Raw genomic sequence first — 18,825 nt, forward strand, 5'->3', positions numbered from 1 at the left:
GAGAGAAAAGAAAAGAGAAAGATATAAAAGAAAAGAGTTGGCAAAGGGGCAAACAATTATCTTATGAATTCCATTAGCTTACAGTCGTTTCCACTATAAGATGTGGTGGACACATAGTTAAGTGTCTGAGTAACACCTTACAGTTTCATCAGAGCCTCAGATATGAAGTGCAACTTATTTGGGAAAACATACATTAAGCATATATACAGGAAAGCTTTACCAATGAGAAAGCATTTATGTGGAAGATCGAACCCAAGGCCTTCATACATTTACAAACACAAAATACTATTTTCATCATCAGCACCCAATACACCCACGGAGTGGTTGGCGTTAGGAAGGGCATCCAGCCGTAGAAACATTGCCAGATCAGACTGGGCCTGGCACAGCCTTCTGGCTTCACAGACCCCAGTTGAACAGTCCAACCCATGTTAGCATGGAAAACGGACGTTAAACGATGATGATGATCGTCATCATCATCATTGTTTAACGTCCGCTTTCCATGCTAGCATGGGTTGGATGGTTCAACTGGGGTCTGGGAAGCAAGGAGGCTGCATCAGGCCCAGTCAGATCTGGCAGTGTTTCTACGGCTGGATGCCCTTCCTAACGCCAACCACTCCGTGAGTGTAGTGGGTGCTTTTTACGTGCCACCTGCACAGGTGCCAGATGAGTCTGGCAAACGGCCACGATCGGATGGTGCTTTTTATGTGCCACTGGCACGGGGGCCAGGCGATGGCCAGAAATAGCACTCTCTAAACACAACCTGCTTCAGAATGTAAATTCCACATAGGAGAATCTAATGCTAGAGATGGGATATAACGAGCAGGTTACTTACTTTAAACAAACATCAGCTCTGCATTTGTCACAAACAACCACCTCAGTGCCAGCTGCAGTGCACTGCACAACGCTGCACTTATGAAACAAAGACAGTACATCATCTGAGGCTGGGGGCAGGTCACTGAGATTACACTGCAAAGATAAATCAACACATATCTATATATATATTACGTTATATAATTAGGGTTCAGTAAAATAATTTACTTTACCACACACCGAACTTTTAGAAATAGCAGCCAAAAAATCTTAGCTATTTCTTCTACTGTAAGAAAAATCTCCCAGACAATGTATACTCAAAAATAATTCACGCAGGTATTTTTCCCTCTATACCTGCGTGAATTATTTTTGAGTATACATTGTCTGGGAGATTTTTCTTATAGTAGAAGAAATAGCTAAGATTTTTTGGCTGCTATTTCTAAAAGTTCGGTGTGTGGTAAAGTAAATTATTTTACTGAACCCTAATTATATAAATGTAATGTTTTAAATATACCATAAATGGTCTTTTTACATACTGAACACTACTTGGTAAAATTAATTAATAATTAATTAATTTTACCCTTTTATTATTGATATATATATATATATATTATGGAGATGTACTCGCATAGCAAGTAATTTGATCTGAGATCGTGTGCTGAAACGAAAACAATTGCAGCATGGAAGGTGTTTATAAGCCATTTAAGAAACACCTTTCACGCTACAATTGTTGTATATATATATATATATATATATACCAGAGTAAACACATAAATGTGAAACAAGGTGCATAAAAGAGTACTCAAATACCAGTGGTAGAGTAATATGCTTTATTTAAAGTAGCAGAAAATTCAACAAAACCTGTTACTCTGAGTTTCGCGTTGCCGTTCATCAGACAGTTTTTGCTAGAAAAAACTGTTCGATGAACGGCAACGCGAAACTCAGAGTAACAGGTTTTGTTGAATTTTCTGCTGCTTTAAATAAAGTATATATATATATATATATATATATATATATATATTTGTATTTCGGAATGGTCATTTTGCCAGTTTAGCCAATAAAAACACACGCACTATATATTTGGTGTTACTTTGCTTCAGTGTTATTTATTTTTTACATTAATCTTAATCTTATTTCGGCTAAACTGGCAAAATGACCATTCCTAAATACAACAATATCTGTTCCAACACACGATTTCACGAATATATAAACGTAATACATATATACTCTTTACTCTCTCTTTTACTCTTTTACTTGTTTCAGTCATTTGACTGCGGCCATGCTGGAGCACCGCCTTTAATCGAGCAACTCGACCCCGGGACTTATTCTTTTTGTAAGCCCAGTACTCATTCTATCGGCCTCTTTTTGCCGAACCGCTAAGTGACGGGGACGTAAACACACCAGCATCGGTTGTCAAGCAATGCTAGGGGAACAAACACAGACACACAAACACACACACATACATATATATATATATACATATACATACGTCGGCCTTCTTTCAGTTTCCGTCTACCAAATCCACTCACAAGGCATTGGTCGGCCCGGGGCTATGGCAGAAGACACTTGCCCAAGATGCCACGCAGTGGGACTGAACCCGGAACCATGTGGTTGGTAAACAAGCTACTTACCACACAGCCACTCCTGCGCCTATAAAAATTATCTGTCAGAAGTGGGATATATATATATATATATATATATATATATATATGTATAAAGAGAGAGAGAGAAAGAGAGAGAGAGCAGTATATATTTACAGGTGTGTATGTATATGTAAAAAATGCATTATATATTTATTTCTTTATTGCCCACAAGGGGCTAAACACAGAGAGGATAAACAAGGACAGACAAAGGGATTAAGTCGATTACATCGACCCCCAGTGCGAAACTGGTACTTTTATTTATCGACCCCGAAAGGATGAAAGGCAAAGTCGACCTCGGCGGAATTTGAACTCGGAACGTAACGACAGACGAAATACCGCTAAGAATTCCGCCCGGCGCGCTAACGTGTCTGCCAGCTCGCCGCCGTAAAATGCATTATATATTGTCATCACTTGTTCCAAGCTGGCATGGGTTGGATGGTTTGACAGGAGCCGGATAGATTCCAGTTGTCTGTTGTGGTATGGTTTCTACGGTTGGATGCCCTTCCTAACACCAACCACTTTACAGGGTGTGCTGGATTCCTCTTACGTGCCACCAGCATGAGTGCATTTTATGTGGCACCAGCACATGTAAAAGACAAGCTTGTATATATATAGATGATAGCAGAAAGCTATCTTCTCTACTGTAGGCCCACTCAGAGGACAGGGACCTTAGCAATATATGCCACTTAGCAATCTCACTAATGCTTGTACTATGGAAAAATTATCCAAACTGAGACACAAGCAATAGCAAATCTCATCTCATCTAGGTCTTCCCAGAGGACACCCCTTTTTTGCATAGGGGTCTCGGTCGCGCATACTATAGGAATTACAGGGCACTGCTCCATGGGGTCCCACAGTTTCCATCAAACTAGAAATATTAGGGTCTCATCCATTGTCTTGTATTCAAGATCTTTTGTATGACATCCTGCTAATTCAAAGCCAGGAATCTGATCTGCCAGGTCCTGCCAAAAACTAAGTCCACGCCCTGCTGCCAATGCTTCAATTTATTGCCATTAACGTTTACTCCTTTAATGGTCAAGGTTTTGTCTGTCTCCTACCCTTCGACCTGTCTGGCCTGGTAAGACCTACCTGAAGATTTCTCTCCCTCCAGCATAGCTCTCCCGGTCGATGGAGCAGACAGGCCCTTTACCGCAACAAGGTACTTATTGAATTGGCCACTGACTACACAGTAGTTCTTCTGCCCTTTGACGGGTCTTATTTTTCGTTCTGCAGGGTGTTCAACAACCACCCTCCTCATCAAGCTTCCAGTATTACAAATCGCGCTGACACTAGAGCTAGACACAGTCCTTTGGACCAGTCAGACCCTCCTGACAAGCCATGTAACCATGTCAGCATGGAGAAAAGTACGGATGATGTTACTGCTTAATTAAACACAACACAACTACAATAACATGTCAATATTGAAAAAAGGCGGTGAACTGGCAGAATCGTTAGCACGCCAGGCGGAATGCTTAGCGGTATTTCGTCTGCCTTTACGTTCTAAGTTCAAATTCTGCCAAGGTCGATTTTGCCTTTCATCCTTTCGGAGTCGATAAATAAAAGTACCAGTTTCGCACTGGGGTCGATGTAATCGACTTAATCCCTTTGTCCGTCCTTGTTTGTCCCCTCTATGTTTATCCCCTTGTGAGTAATAAAGAGGTAGGTATTTCGTCTGTCGTTACGTTCTGAGTTCAAATTATACCAAGGTCGACTTTGCCTTTCATCCTTTCGGGGTCGATAAATTAAGTACCAGTTATGCACTGGGGTCGATATAATCGGCTTAATCCGTTTGTCTGTCCTTGTTTGTCCCTTCTATGTTTACCCCCCCACCCCCCACCTGTGGGCAGTAAAGAAATAAATATTGAAAATTGATATAAATGAAATAATAACAAACCTTAGTGCAGCCATGAGAATCGGGAAATTTGTGCTCCAAGCTGGAATCATATGGAAAGCAATTTACCATTAGTGTTCTTGAACTACTCTGGAACTTTTGTAAAGGGCAAGTCAAAAATTGTTTAAATTTTGGCACAACTTGCGCAAGCTGTGTGACGTGATGCCAGCGTCTGTCACAATTGTAATTTCACTTGGCTCGATGGGTCCCCTGCTCAAGCACAGCATATTGCCAAAGGTCTTTCGCATTTGCTATTGCCTCTGTCATTGCCCAACGCTCGAACGGTGCTTTTTTACGTGCCACCAGTGCGGGTGTTAGTTGTGTGACACTGACATCAGCCACATTGCCTTTGTAAGCCCAACACTCCAAAAAAATTGGGATATCTCCCCCCCCCCATTAAACAGTGCCATCAAAAAATTGGGATATCTACCCTCATTAAAAAGTGCCATAAAAATTGGGTTACCCCCCCATTAAAAATTGGGTTATCTTCCCCCCCATTAAAAAGTGCAATAAAAAATTGGGTCATCTCCCCGCATTAAAAAATTGGGTTTATGTAGCGACAAGAGACTGAATTAAAAGGGTTAGATCCTTTTGATTCAATACTTCAACACATTGACTTTTTACAAGCCACTAGCACTAGTTATGCAACAACAGTACTATCTGCATAGGCGGTGAGCTGGCAGAAACGTTAGCACACCGGGCGAAATGTGTAGCCGTATTTCATCTGCCGCTACGTTCTGAGTTCAAATTCCGCCGAGGACGACTTTGCCTTTCATCCTTCCGGGGTCGATAAATTAAGTACCAGTTACGCACTGGGGTCGATGTAATCAACTTAATCCGTTTGTCTGTCCTTGTTTGTCCTCTCTGTGTTTAGCTCCTTGTGGGTAGTAAAGAAATAGGTATTTCGTCTGCCATTATGTGCTGAGTTCAAATTCCGCCGAGGTCGACTTTGCCTTTCATCCTTTCGGGATTCGATAAGTTAAGTACCAGTTACGCACTGGGGTCGATGTAATCGACTTAATCCGTTTGTCTGTCCTTGTTTGTCCTTTCTGTGTTTAGCCCCTTGTGGGTAGTAAAGAAATAACTATTATCTGCATTGCCTCCATGGGGCCCAATACTTGAAAGCTGTTTTTTTACATGCCACTGGTATGGGTGCTAGGTCTAGGTGTATAAGTGTATCTGTCTGTATGTATACATGCAGGAGTATGCTCATGCCTGTGTGTCAGTGTTTCCACCTCTCTGAAAGTCCCAAGCTGCAAGCAGAAATGAAGCTGGTGCTCCTCATCGCCTTCAAAGATGTGAAATAAGTAATCCGTCACTTGGAAAACAAAGATAAAATTTGTGACAAGGCCTTCAGTAGCCAAATAACACCACATGGTCCCAGGTTCAATCCCACTGCATAGCACTCAATGAAGGTGTCTTCCACTATAGCCTCAAGCCAACCAAAGTCTTACTAGTGGATTTGGTAGACGGAAACTGAAAGAAGCCCAAGCATGTGTGTGTGTGTGTGTGTGTGTGTGTGTGTGTGCATGTATACACAGACGTGTTTGTCCTTCACCACCGCTTGACAACCAGTGCTGGTGTATTTACATCCCTATGACATAGCGGTTCACCAAAAAAAAGGACCAACAGAATAAGTACCAGATTTAAAGAACAAAATGTACTGGAGTTGATTCATTCAACTAAAATCAATCGGGGTTGTGCCCCAGCATGGCCACAGTCTGATTGAAACAAGATAAAATATGTGTGTGTGGATATTCATTTTGATATTTCATACATGCTAGTTAGTAAGTTAATTTTTGGCTCAAAAAGCAAAAAGCAAGGCCATGTAGGGGGACATGGAGTTATGTACAGGGTGGTGTTCATGCAAAGAGTTCAGGCCATTTGTGGTCAAGGGAGACTTCGAACCGAGCGGTCGTCGGCATCTTCACTATCTTGTCTGGCAGCTTATTCCACGGATCCGCAACCCGGACGGAGAAAGCTCCTCTCCTTCGATTGAGATGAAATCGTCACAGATAGAGCTTTTCGGAGTGACCCCGCAGCCGACGCTCTGGAGCAGGAGTGAAGAACAGCTCTTTCGAGAGGTTACACTTTCCGCTTATGATGTTGTGAGCAAGAATGAGATCACCACGGCGGCGGCGTTTTTCTAGAGAATAAAGGACGAGCGTCTTCAGCCTTTCTTCATAAGACAAATGCTTGAGACCAAGAACCATGCGGGTAGCCAGCTTCTGGACTCTTTCGAGATGCTGTATGTCTTTGAGGAGATAAGGAGAAGAGGCTTGAATCCCGTACTCTAATATGGGTCTCACCAGCGTGACATAGAGCGGTAGGAATATGGCTGCTGTGAGCATTCCGAATGACCGTCGAATCAAGAACAGAACTCCGCGTACTATGTTGGCAGCATGGACGCACTGGGCCGAAGGCGAAAAGGAGGAATCCACCAAGATACCCAGGTCCTTTACCTGGTCGGTCCTCTCCAGCAGCAGACGACCTGGCTCGAAATCAGGTTGAGTTGCAATAACTGGTTTGTGGCAGTGCAGTAAGAAGTTTGCTTCCCAACTGCATGGTTCTGGGTTCAATCCCACAGCATGGTGCCTTGGGCACCTCTGCTCCAGCCACAGGCCAACCAAAACTGAGGAAGGGTTCAGAAGACAGAACCAAGCTCATCGTGTACGTGTGTATGTGTGTACGTGTATGTGTGTGTGTGTCACTGTCTCGTCGCCTTGGCATTGTTTGAGGAGTGTCGCCATAATTCAGTTGGTGCCCAGCATTTTCATTTCTTATCTTCTGTGAAAACATGTCTGGGAATGAAGAAACATCACCTCGGAAACAGATGAAGGGTTAGTGACAGCAAGGGCACCTGGCTGTACAAAAAATAAAAAAAAAACCAAATAAATTCTGCCTCAACAAATTCTGTACTTTTTGGTTACCTCACCTCCATTAAAAAAATTTGGGTTGTCTCCCCCAACTGAAAAAAAAATTGTTTAACCTTCAAAATAAAATTAAAAATTAATAAACATGAAAAGTAAAAAGATTAAACCGTTTAGAATCTAATATTTTCATTACAAATCACACCATGACTAATGAGAAGGCCAAAATTCAACAATGTGTTGAAGTATTGAATCAAAAGGATCTAACCCTTTTAATTCAGTTTCTTATAAACCCAATTTTTTAATGGCACATTTTTAATGGGGGGAGATATCCCAATTTTTTTATGGCTCTTTGTAATGGTGGGGAGATATCCCAATTTTTTTATGGCACTTTTTAATGGGGGGGAGATATCCCAATTTTTTTATGGCTCTTTGTAATGGTGGGGAGATATCCCAATTTTTTTATGGCACTTTTTAATGGGGGGGAGATATCCCAATTTTTTTATGGCTCTTTGTAATGGTGGGGAGATATCCCAATTTTTTTATGGCACTTTTTAATGGGGGGGAGATATCCCAATTTTTTTATGGCTCTTTGTAATGGTGGGGAGATATCCCAATTTTTTTATGGCACTTTTTAATGGGGGGGAGATATCCCAATTTTTTTATGGCTCTTTGTAATGGTGGGGAGATATCCCAATTTTTTTATGGCACTTTTTAATGGGGGGGAGATATCCCAATTTTTTTATGGCTCTTTGTAATGGTGGGGAGATATCCCAATTTTTTTATGGCACTTTTTAATGGGGGGGAGATATCCCAATTTTTTTATGGCTCTTTGTAATGGTGGGGAGATATCCCAATTTTTTTATGGCACTTTTTAATGGGGGGGAGATATCCCAATTTTTTGCTGGCTCTTTGTAATGGGGAGATAACCCAATTTTTTTATGGCACTTTTAATGGGGGAGATAACCCAATTTTTTATGGCACTTTTTAATTGGGGGGTATCCCAATTTTTTATGGCACTTTTTAATGGGTGGATATCCCAATTTTTAATGGGGGGAGATATCCCAATTTTTATAGCACTTTTTAATGGGGGGAGATAACCCAATTTTTTATGGCACTTTTTAATGGGGGGAGATAACCCAATTTTTTGACGCCACTTTTTAATGGGGGAGATAACCCAATTTTTTCATGGCACTTTTTAATTGGGGTTAGATAAACAAAAAGTACTGAAAAGTTGATGTTAAAACGATGATAGCAATAGCCAAAAAAGTGAGTTGTTACTTACCAGTAAACCTTAGAACAATAGGAGCACTCAAATGGCAGGAAGTCTGAGAGAGAGAAGGGAGGAAAAAAATCATAGTTGAGAGAGATACTGTCTACAATTCTATAGATACTTTCTACAACAGACACAGGCTTCTGCCTGGGCAGCCCCTGTCAAACCGTCCAACCCATGCCAGCACAGAAGGAAGACTTTAAAACGATTATGAAGATGAATAGGATACCCTTTCTGTCTCTCATTCTCTCACTACAAAGCAAGATGTTTCCCTATGACCAGGCATGTTTTCATGGAAGATTGCAAACAAAGGGCAACACTTGTACTCGTGCATATCCTGACTGTGTGGTTTACAAGCTTGCTTCTTAATGATGTGGTCTAGAGTTCAGTCACGCTGTGCGGTACTTAGTGCGAATGTCTTCTACTATTGCTCCAAACCAATCAAAGCCTTGTGAGTATTGATGTGCCTGAAACTTAGCAGTTCAGCAAAAGTGATTGATAACGTGAGTACTAGGCATAAAAGAATTAGTTGATTCATTCTTCAAGGCTGTGCCCCCAGCATGGCCACGTAAACATACGAACACTTGTTGTCAAGCAGTGATAGGAGACAAGCAAAAAATTTCTGCAAATTCCAAAATACGAAATAGTTATGAGGGCTTGAAGCAGAATTCAGCGAAGGTAAAGAATACGTACACCCAGTGGTTAGAGTTAGGGGTTTTGTTACGTCGAAAACCGGTGGTGCATGTATTCTTTACCTCCGTCCAGAATTCTACCCATTGTCAGTGACAAACAGACGAGGGTGGGAGGGGCGTGAGATGTGCTATAAGTAATAGCTAAATAACCCATAGCCCATAAAACGCTGGGATTTGCACTTACATGGCATGGACCGCTGAGCACATTTTATGAAGATGAGACTACCATGCACACATAAGAAACAAAACAAAAATAGTTAAAATATCTTCTTAGTATATAATGGTGGAAAGTTTCACATCATCTGAAAAGTTATAAGTTGAACTATGAGTCCTCTTGCAGTCTGCGGAGTATTGGGGCGTCTGAGTGACACTAGACCCTAAACAAACACCCATAAATTAAATGCATCTATCTGGGCCTCGATGGTGGCCCATCGCGGTTAATGTGTTAAATCACACATAAAATTTTCTTGCCTTTGCGCAATCGTATGAATTCTTGGAGTCATACAGGTAGTTCATAATGGAGTCATACCCAATGACTGGCGTAGCAGCACCATAGTCAACTGCTACAAGGGTAAGGGTGATGCTCTAGATAGAAACAACTACAGGGGTATTAAACTGTTGGATCAGGTGATGAAGGCCACAGAGAGGGTCATAACCCATCTCATTAGGGAGAGAATTTGCTTAGATGAGATGCAGTTCGGTTTTGTGCCGGGTAGAAGCACCACTGATGCTATATTCCTGGTCCGACAACTGCAGGAGAAGTACCTAGCTAAAGATAAACCCCTCTACATAGCTTTTGTGGACTTGGAGAAAGCCTTTGACAGGGTTCCCCGATCCCTTATCTGGTGGTCGATGCGGAAACTGTTGATTGACGAATGGCTAATAAGGGCTGTACAGGCTCTATACAGAGAGGCTGTCAGCAAGGTTAGGATTGGCAACGAATATAGTGAAGAATTCCGGGTAGAAGTAGGTGTACACCAGGGCTCAGCCCTCAGTCCCCTTTTATTCATCATAGTCCTCCAGGCAATAACGGAGGAATTCAAAACAGGTTGCCCCTGGGAGCTCCTCTATGCTGATGACCTGGCCCTCATAGCAGAATCACTACTGGAACTAAAAAAGAAATTTCGGGTGTGGAAACAAGGGTTAGAATCAAAGGGCCTTAGAGTAAATGTAGCGAAGACCAAAGTTATAGTATGCAGAAAGGCGAACTCAGCACACACCCCATTGGGCAGGTGGCCCTGCTCGAGCTGTATGAAAGGTGTAGGTAGAAACTCCATAAGATGCACCCAGTGTAAGCAATGGACACATAGGAGGTGCAGCAACATCAAAGGGAAATTAACTGATAAGATAGCTTTCATGTGCGGCAGATGCACAGGGACAATAGACACCACAGACACTCAGAAAACAGATTCCATCACACTCCAGGGAGAGAAACTAGAAGTAGTTGATAGTTTCCGCTACCTGGGTGACCAAGTGAGTAGTGGGGGTGGATGCTCAGTGAGTGTCACCACTAGAACACGAATAGCCTGGGCAAAGTTTAGAAAGCTCCTACCCCTACTGGCGACAAAGGGTCTCTCACTCAGAGTGAAAGGTAGATTGTATGATGCATGTGTGCAAATTGCCATGCTTCACGGCAGTGAAACATGGGCCGTGACTGCAGAGGACATGCGTAGACTTGAAAGAAATGAAGCTAGCATGATCCGCTGGATGTGTAATGTCAGTGTGAATGCACGACAGAGTGTAAGCACCCTGAGAGAAATGCTAGGCATAAGAAGCATCAGATGCGGTGTGCAAGAGCGACGCTTGCGATGGTATGGCCATGTACTGCGGATGGATGAGGAGAGATGTGTGAAGAAGTGCTACTCTCAAACAGTTGAAGGAATCAGGGGGAGAGGTAGACCCAGGAAGACATGGGATGAGATAGTCAAGCATGACCTCAGAGCGTTGGGCCTCACTGAGGCGAAGGACCGAGACCTCTGGAGATGTGCTGTGACTACTAAGACCCGGGATGCTTCCGGCACCAGTTCCGCATACCCCCTGCCCATTCAAAGTACCTTGGATCTCGGAACATCTCGCTGTGCTTGAGGAGACCTGTTGAGTCAAGTGCATGTACATGAACATCGAACCAAATATCAATGGAAACAGTAGTTGTGATACCTGTGCCGGTGACACATAAAAAGCACCATCCGAACGTGGCCGTTGCCAGTGCAGCCTCGACTGGCTTCTGTGCCGGTGGCACATAAAAAGCACCATCCGAACGTGACCGATGCCAACCCCACCTCGAATGGCTTCTGTGCCAGTGGCACATCAAAAGCACCATCCGAACGTGGCCGATGCCAGCACCACCTCGACTGGCTTCTGTGCCGGTGGCACATAAAAAGCACCAACCGATCGTGGCCGATGCCAGACCCCTCTGGCACTTGTGCAGGTGGCACGTAAAAAGCACCCACTACACTCGCGGAGTGGTTGGCGTTAGGAAGGGCATCCAGCTGTAGAAACACTGCCAGATCAGACTGGAGCCTGGAGCAGCCCCTGGCTCCCCAGACCCCGGTCGAACTGTCCAACCCGTGCTAGCGCGGAAAACGGACGTTAAACGATGATGATGATGATGATGATGAGAACACAAATTCACAAAAGTTTCCTGAAAATTCTAAAATATAAAAAGAGTTATGAGGGGTTCTAGGAATGGCTTAAACAGAAATTAATTTTCCGTTGCCTTTTTGTTTTGTCACGAAGTATAGCGCTCCTAATCCGAAACACCACATAAAAAAAAACTGAATTATCTAGACCAGTGGCTTTCAACCAGGGTTCTGCGGAACCTTAGGGTTAGCCAGTACAGTCCAGGGGTTCTGCAAGAAGTTACAAAACTGCTAAAATCGGCAGTAATTTTTAATTCTCCTCTGCAGATATGTGTGCATAAGACTATTAAATTATTGCACAGGGATTCCTCGAGCCAGTGGAATGTTTCCTTGGGGTTCCACTCCAGCAAAAAGTTTGAAAAGTACTGATCTAGACATTCGAAAAAAAAAAGGATTTTTTCCGTTTGAACGGCAGATCGAGAAATTTATTTTTTGTAACTAAACACTTTCAAACTTCAGACACTAGTAGAATGGGTATTATAAAACATCTTTTACTCTTCAAAGTTATTTCGTCTTAAAGTAGGCGCAGGAGTGGCTGTGTGGTAAGTAGCTTGCTTAGCAACCACATGGTCCCGGGTTCAGTCCCACTGCGTGGCACCTTGGGCAAGTGTCTTCTACTATAGCCGCGGGCCGACCAAAGCCTTGTGAGTGGATTTGGTAGACGGAAACTGAAAGAAGCCCGTTGTATATATATATATATATATGTTTATATATGTGTTTGTGTGTGTGTTTGTGTGTCTGTGTTTGTCCCCCTAACATTGCTTGACAACCGATGCTGGTGTGTTTACGTCGCCCTCACTTAGCGGGTCGGCAAAAGAGACCGATAGAATAAGTACTGGGCTTACAAAAGAATAAGTCCCGGGGTCGATTTGTTCGACTCCATGCGGCGCTCCAGCATGGCCACAGTCAAATGACTGAAACAAGTAAAAGAGTAAAGAGTATATCGGTAATTTTAACCAATCAATGACGTGTTCAGCTGAATAAAATTACTGTTGTTGTTTATCAACAAAAGCTATTGTCAGTTTATATTTCTCTTATTTTTGACATCGTTCGTGTGTTTGTACTGGTTCTGGGGTTAGGGTTGGGGTTTTAGGGTTATGGTTGGGGTTTTAGGGTTAGAGTTATGGAAAAAAAAATGAAAAATGAAGAAATTGGAGAAGTGAGGGTAGGGGGCAAAAAAGTCTTACCGAAAATAGTAGCTGAAAAACAGGAAAAAAAAACCTAAAAGCAGTAGAAATGCACAAACAATTATGGTGGTGCCATGAACTAAACGTGCTTCAGATACACTCATTTATTCATAAGAACGTAAATGAGATATCATCATCATCGTTTAGCATCCGCTTTCCGTGCTAGCATGGGTTGGACGGTTCAACTGGGGTCTTGGAAGCCAGGAGGCTGCGCCAGGCCCAGTCTGATCTGGAAATGTTTCTACGGCTGGATGCCCTTCCTAACGCCAACCACTCCGTGAGTGTAGTGGGTGCATTTTACGTGCCACCGGCACAGGTGCCAGGGGAGGCTGGCAAACGGCCACGATCGGATGGAGCTTTTTATGTGCCACCGGCACGGGGGCCAGACGAGGCTGGCAAACGGCCACGATCGGATGGTGCTTTTTACGTGCCACCGGCACGGGGGCCAGGCGAGGCTGGCAAACGGCCACGATCGGATGGTGCTTTTTTTGTGCCCTCGTCACGGGGGCCAGGCGAGGCTGGCAATGGCCACGAACGGATGGTGGTTTCTTACGTGCCACCGGCACGAGGCCAGTCAGGGCGGCGCTGGCAACGGCCACATGTCATAAATAACAGTGACAAACGAAATATGCACCACCGGAAGTTGTTGCTCACAAACAACAGCAGTAATTTTATTCAGCTGAATACAGGTCATTGATTGGTTGAAATTACCAAAATACGACAACTTTAACACGAAATAACTTCGTAAACATAAACTTTTCTCAAAAACAGTAAGACTAAAAGATGTTTTATGTGACACATTCTACAAGTATACGAAGTTTGGGCGATCTTACGCTATAAGTACCGGATACATTAAAAAAAAGTGGGGTTTTTTCTATATATAGGGGGTTTGTGTTAGGGTTGGGTTAGGGGTCGGAGAAAAGGGTTTTGGCGATGTTTCGCTTGTCGTAGCACACGTTTCCGTCGATTTCCTCCGTCGATTTCCGTAAAAAATGTAAACACTGAATCGGCCATACATACATACATACATACATACATACATACACACATACATACACACACACATACATACACACACATATACATAGATACATACACACACACATACATGCAGACATACATATACACATACACCGAGTAAAAAATTTCAGTTATCTCTCTTTCATACACACTAACAGAAGCACTTCACTTACACAACATACTGTCTGTCTCCCACACCCCATCAAACACACACACGGGGACTTCAAAGAGAAATTTCCTCGTCATAAAATCGCTTCCTCTTAGTCTCTTTCGCTCTCATTACTTATGTAAAAAAATAAAAGTTTTTTACGGAAATCGACGGAAACTTGTCCTACGACAAGCGAAACTTCGCCAGGGTTTTTGTTATATTCAGAAATGTAAACAAAGTCACGTGTGTACATATACCGAAGGATCGCCACATACCCTAATCCTACCCCACCCCCACCCATATATAAAAAAAAATACTTTTTTGAAATGTATCCGGTGCTTCCGGAAGTACACCGGTACTTATACCGTAAGATCGCCAAAAAAAAATATGCACAACAAAAAACAAAGTTACGAAAATAAAAAAAAAAAAGGCATTCCTTCGATAGAACTCGACAAAATCAAAACATTTTACTTCGGGTATTTCCGTGGGTTGTGGAGTATAGATATAACGAAATTATGCCAGCAATGTCTTATTTTAAAACTTGCAGATAAAAAAGAAAAAAGCCTTGCATGTTTGTTCTTAACTGTTTCATGTGTGGGATCTTTTCTAAATGATGGTCCCATGTGTGTATGTAAAATCCGCAAATTTCCAAGCAGAAAACAGAATCGAAGTCATTTTGCTTCCACGGAAATACCCGAAGTGAAACGTTTTGATTTTGTCGAGTTATATCGAAAGAATGCCAAAAAAAAAAAAAAAAGTTAGCGGCATGGTGAGGCACGAATGCCGACTTTTTTTTTTCGAGAAAAATAGTCTTCTAATTAAAATATGGTAGAGGTAAAGAATACGTACACCACCGGGTGTACAACGCTAAATGGATACTACTAGCGAACAGTGGTCCCGGTGCGCGCACTCGCGCTAGCTAGTCGTAAGTAGTCGATCCTACAACGACTTGCGCGTATATTTAATATTATATTATATAATTTAGTCATTTATATCGGGTTTTTTTAAGAGTAGGAAGGTTATGATGGGAATTTGGCTGCTATTCTAGCACGTCAACACCGAAGCTGAGATGAAATTCGTCCCAGTTATATTGTGGTTGGGTACTACTAGCGAACAGTGGTCCCGGTGCGCGCACTCGCGCTAGCTAGTCGTAAGTAGTCGATCCTACAACGACTTGCGCGTATATTTAATATTATATTATATAATTTAGTCATTTATATCGGGTTTTTTTAAGAGTAGGAAGGTTATGATGGGAATTTGGCTGCTATTTCTGGCACGTCAAGCCCCCAAGCTGAGATGAAATTCGTCCCAGTTATTATTGTTGGTTGGGTACTACTAGCGAACAGTGGTCCCGGTGCGCGCACTCGCGCTAGCTAGTCGTAAGTAGTCGATCCTACAACGACTTGCGCGTATATTTAATATTATATTATATAATTTAGTCATTTATATCGGGTTTTTTTAAGAGTAGGAAGGTTATGATGGGAATTTGGCTGCTATTTCTGGCACGTCAAGCACCCAAGCTGAGATGAAATTCGTCCCAGTTATATTGTTGGTGGGTACTACTAGCGAACAGTGGTCCCGGTGCGCGCACTCGCGCTAGCTAGTCGTAAGTAGTCGATCCTACAACGACTTGCGCGTATTTTAATATTATTTATATAATTTAGTCATTTATATCGGGTTTTTTTAAAGTAGGAAGTTATGATGGGAATTTGGCTGCTTTTCTGGCACGTCAAGCACCAAGCTGAGATGAAATTCGTTCCAGTTATATTGTTGGTTGGGTACTACTAGCGAACAGTGGTCCCGGTGCGCGCACTCGCGCTAGCTAGTCGTAAGTAGTCGATCCTACAACGACTTGCGCGTATATTTAATATTATATTATATAATTTAGTCATTTATATCGGGTTTTTTTAAGAGTAGGAAGGTTATGATGGGAATTTGGCTGCTATTTCTGGCACGTCAAGCACCCAAGCTGAGATGAAATTCGTCCCAGTTATATTGTTGGTTGGGTACTACTAGCGAACAGTGGTCCCGGTGCGCGCACTCGCGCTAGCTAGTCGTAAGTAGTCGATCCTACAACGACTTGCGCGTATATTTAATATTATATTATATAATTTAGTCATTTATATCGGGTTTTTTTAAGAGTAGGAAGGTTATGATGGGAATTTGGCTGCTATTTCTGGCACGTCAAGCACCCAAGCTGAGATGAATTCGTCCCAGTTATATTGTGGTTGGGTACTACTAGCGAACAGTGGTCCCGGTGCGCGCACACTCGCGCTAGCTAGTCGTAAGTAGTCGATCCTACAACGACTTGCGCGTATATTTAATATTATATTATATAATTTAGTCATTTATATGGTTTTTTTAAGAGTAGGAAGGTTATGATGGGAATTTGGCTGCTATTTCTGGCACGTCAAGCACCCAAGCTGAGATGAAATTCGTCCCAGTTATATGTTGTGGTTGGGTACTACTAGCGAACAGTGGTCCCGGTGCGCGCACTCGCGCTAGCTAGTCGTAAGTAGTCGATCCTACAACGACTTGCGCGTATATTTAATATTATATTATATAATTAGTCATTTATATCGGGTTTTTTAAGAGTAGGAAGGTTATGATGGGAATTTGGCTGCTATTTCTGGCACGTCAAGCACCCAAGCTGAGATGAAATTCGTCCCAGTTATATTGTTGGTTGGGTATTACTAGCGAACAGTGGTCCCGGTGCGTGCACTCGCACTAGCTAGTCGTAAGTAGTCGATCCTACAACGACTTGCGCGTATTTTTGTATTTCAAGGCTGAATACATATCAAAGGAAATTAAATAATATTTTTCAAACAAAGTAAATAATTTTTTAAACTAATTAAATAAATTATTTTTATAAACAAACTAAGGTCAGGGTTAGGGTAAAAAAGTCGTTGTAGGATCGACTACTTACGACTAGCTAGCGCGGATGCGCAAGTGCGCGCACCGGGACCACTGTTCGCTAGTAGTTACCCGCTAAACGTATCTACACATCCACACACACATATATATAAATATGTACCTATCTCTTTACTACCCGCAAGGGGCTAAACATAGAGGGCACAAACAAGGACAGACATAGGTATCAAGTCGATTACATCGACCCCAGTGCGTAACTGGTACTTAATTTATCGAGCCCGAAAGGATGAAAGGCAAAGTCGACCTCGGCTGAATATATAAATACATACAAACGCATACAAATGTCAACTTACCTAAAAGTTTGCAATCAGAAACCTGACATTGCTGTCCCAGACGAGGAAGTTCAGCCATTTTTAAAAGCTAAAAGTAAAATAAACGGATTAAATTAAATAACTTTTTAGGTTTCTTGTTGCAAAACATCGCATATATAGACATATATATATAGAGAGAAACTATGTACACCTACATATGTACCTGTAACAGCGTGGACAATTAAATAGCAAATGATTTAAAACGTTCATACACGCACACAATTTTTTTTTTTCGCGCGAATAGTTTCGAACCACAAGGGAAGAAACTGTATAATTCCTGCTTAGTTCTGTCTAGTTTGGAAAATAATAATTATGAGAGTAAATTATAATTATATATTTCTTTACTGCCCACAAGGGCTAAAAATAGAGGGGACAAACAAGGACAGACAAAGGGATTAAGTCCATTACATCGACCCCAGTGCGTAACTGGTACTTAACTTATCGACCCCGAAAGGATGAAAGGCAAAGTCAACCTCGACGGAATTTGAGCTCAGACGAAATACCTATTTCTTTATTGCCCACAAGGGGCTAAACATAGAGGGGACAAACAAGGACAGACAAAGGGATTAAGTCGATTACATCGATCCCAGTGCGTAACTGGTACTTAATTTATCGACCACGAAAGGATGAAAGGCAAAGTCGACCTCGGCAGAATTTGAGCTCAGAACGTAACGACAGACGAAATACCTATTTCTTTACTACCCACAAGGGGCTAAACATAGAGGGGACAAACAAGGACAGACAAACGTATTTAGTCGATTACATCGACCCCAGTGCGAAACTGGTACTTTATTTATCGACGCCGACAGGATGAAAGGCAAAGTCGACCTCGGCGGAATCTGAACTCAGAACATAGCGGCAGACGAAATACCTATTTCTTTATTGCTCACAAGGGGCTAAACATAGAGGGGACAAACAAGGACAGACACATGGATCAAGTCGATTACATCGACCCCAGTGCGTAACTGGTACTTAATTTACCGACCCCGAAAGGATGAAAGGTAAAGTCGACCTCGGCGGAATTTGAACTCAGAACGCAACGGCGGACGAAATACTGCTAAGCATTTCGCCCGGCCTGCTAACGTTTCTACCAGCTCGCCACCTTAACGAGAGTAAATTATAATTATAATGATAATTATTATTATCACTTAATTACTAAGGCGGCGAGCTGGATAAAATGCATAGCGGAATTTTGTCTAATTTCACGTTTTAAGTTCAAATTTTGCTTGGGTCGGCTTTGCCCTTCATCCTTTCCAAATTCTTGATGAAGCGAGTACCAGTTAAAAACTGCCGTTCAAACCAAAAAGATCCAAAGAATACGTACACCCGGTGGTTAGAGTTAGGGTATTTGTTACGCCGAAAACCGGTGGTGTACGCATTCTTTGGATCTTTTCGGTTTGGACGGCAGTT

The 18,825-nt window shown here is 42.4% G+C and overlaps 1 protein-coding gene across 2 annotated transcripts in view; it reads right to left on the bottom strand.

Moving 5' to 3' along the window:
• LOC115221796 (AN1-type zinc finger protein 1-like) overlaps positions 1-17,679 on the bottom strand; it is a 30,466-nt gene extending 12,787 nt beyond the window's left edge. Inside the window, exons 1-5 of one of the 2 annotated variants that reach the window (XM_029792024.2) lie at positions 17,571-17,679; positions 17,398-17,464; positions 8,500-8,542; positions 4,348-4,387; positions 833-966 (exon numbers count right to left, since the gene is read on the bottom strand). In XM_029792024.2, coding sequence (XP_029647884.1) covers positions 833-966; positions 4,348-4,387; positions 8,500-8,542; positions 17,398-17,455 — 275 coding nt within the window. In that variant the 5' untranslated portion in view covers positions 17,456-17,464; positions 17,571-17,679. Of the gene's footprint in view, positions 1-832; positions 967-4,347; positions 4,388-8,499; positions 8,543-17,397; positions 17,465-17,565 lie in introns of both variants that reach the window. The other variant, XM_036510704.1, reaches the window with a different exon arrangement.
• Between the last annotated feature and the right edge of the window lie 1,146 nt (positions 17,680-18,825).

Source organism: Octopus sinensis, linkage group LG18, assembly GCF_006345805.1.
Source record: "Octopus sinensis linkage group LG18, ASM634580v1, whole genome shotgun sequence".
In the NCBI taxonomy this organism is placed as follows: Eukaryota; Metazoa; Mollusca; class Cephalopoda; order Octopoda; family Octopodidae; genus Octopus; species Octopus sinensis.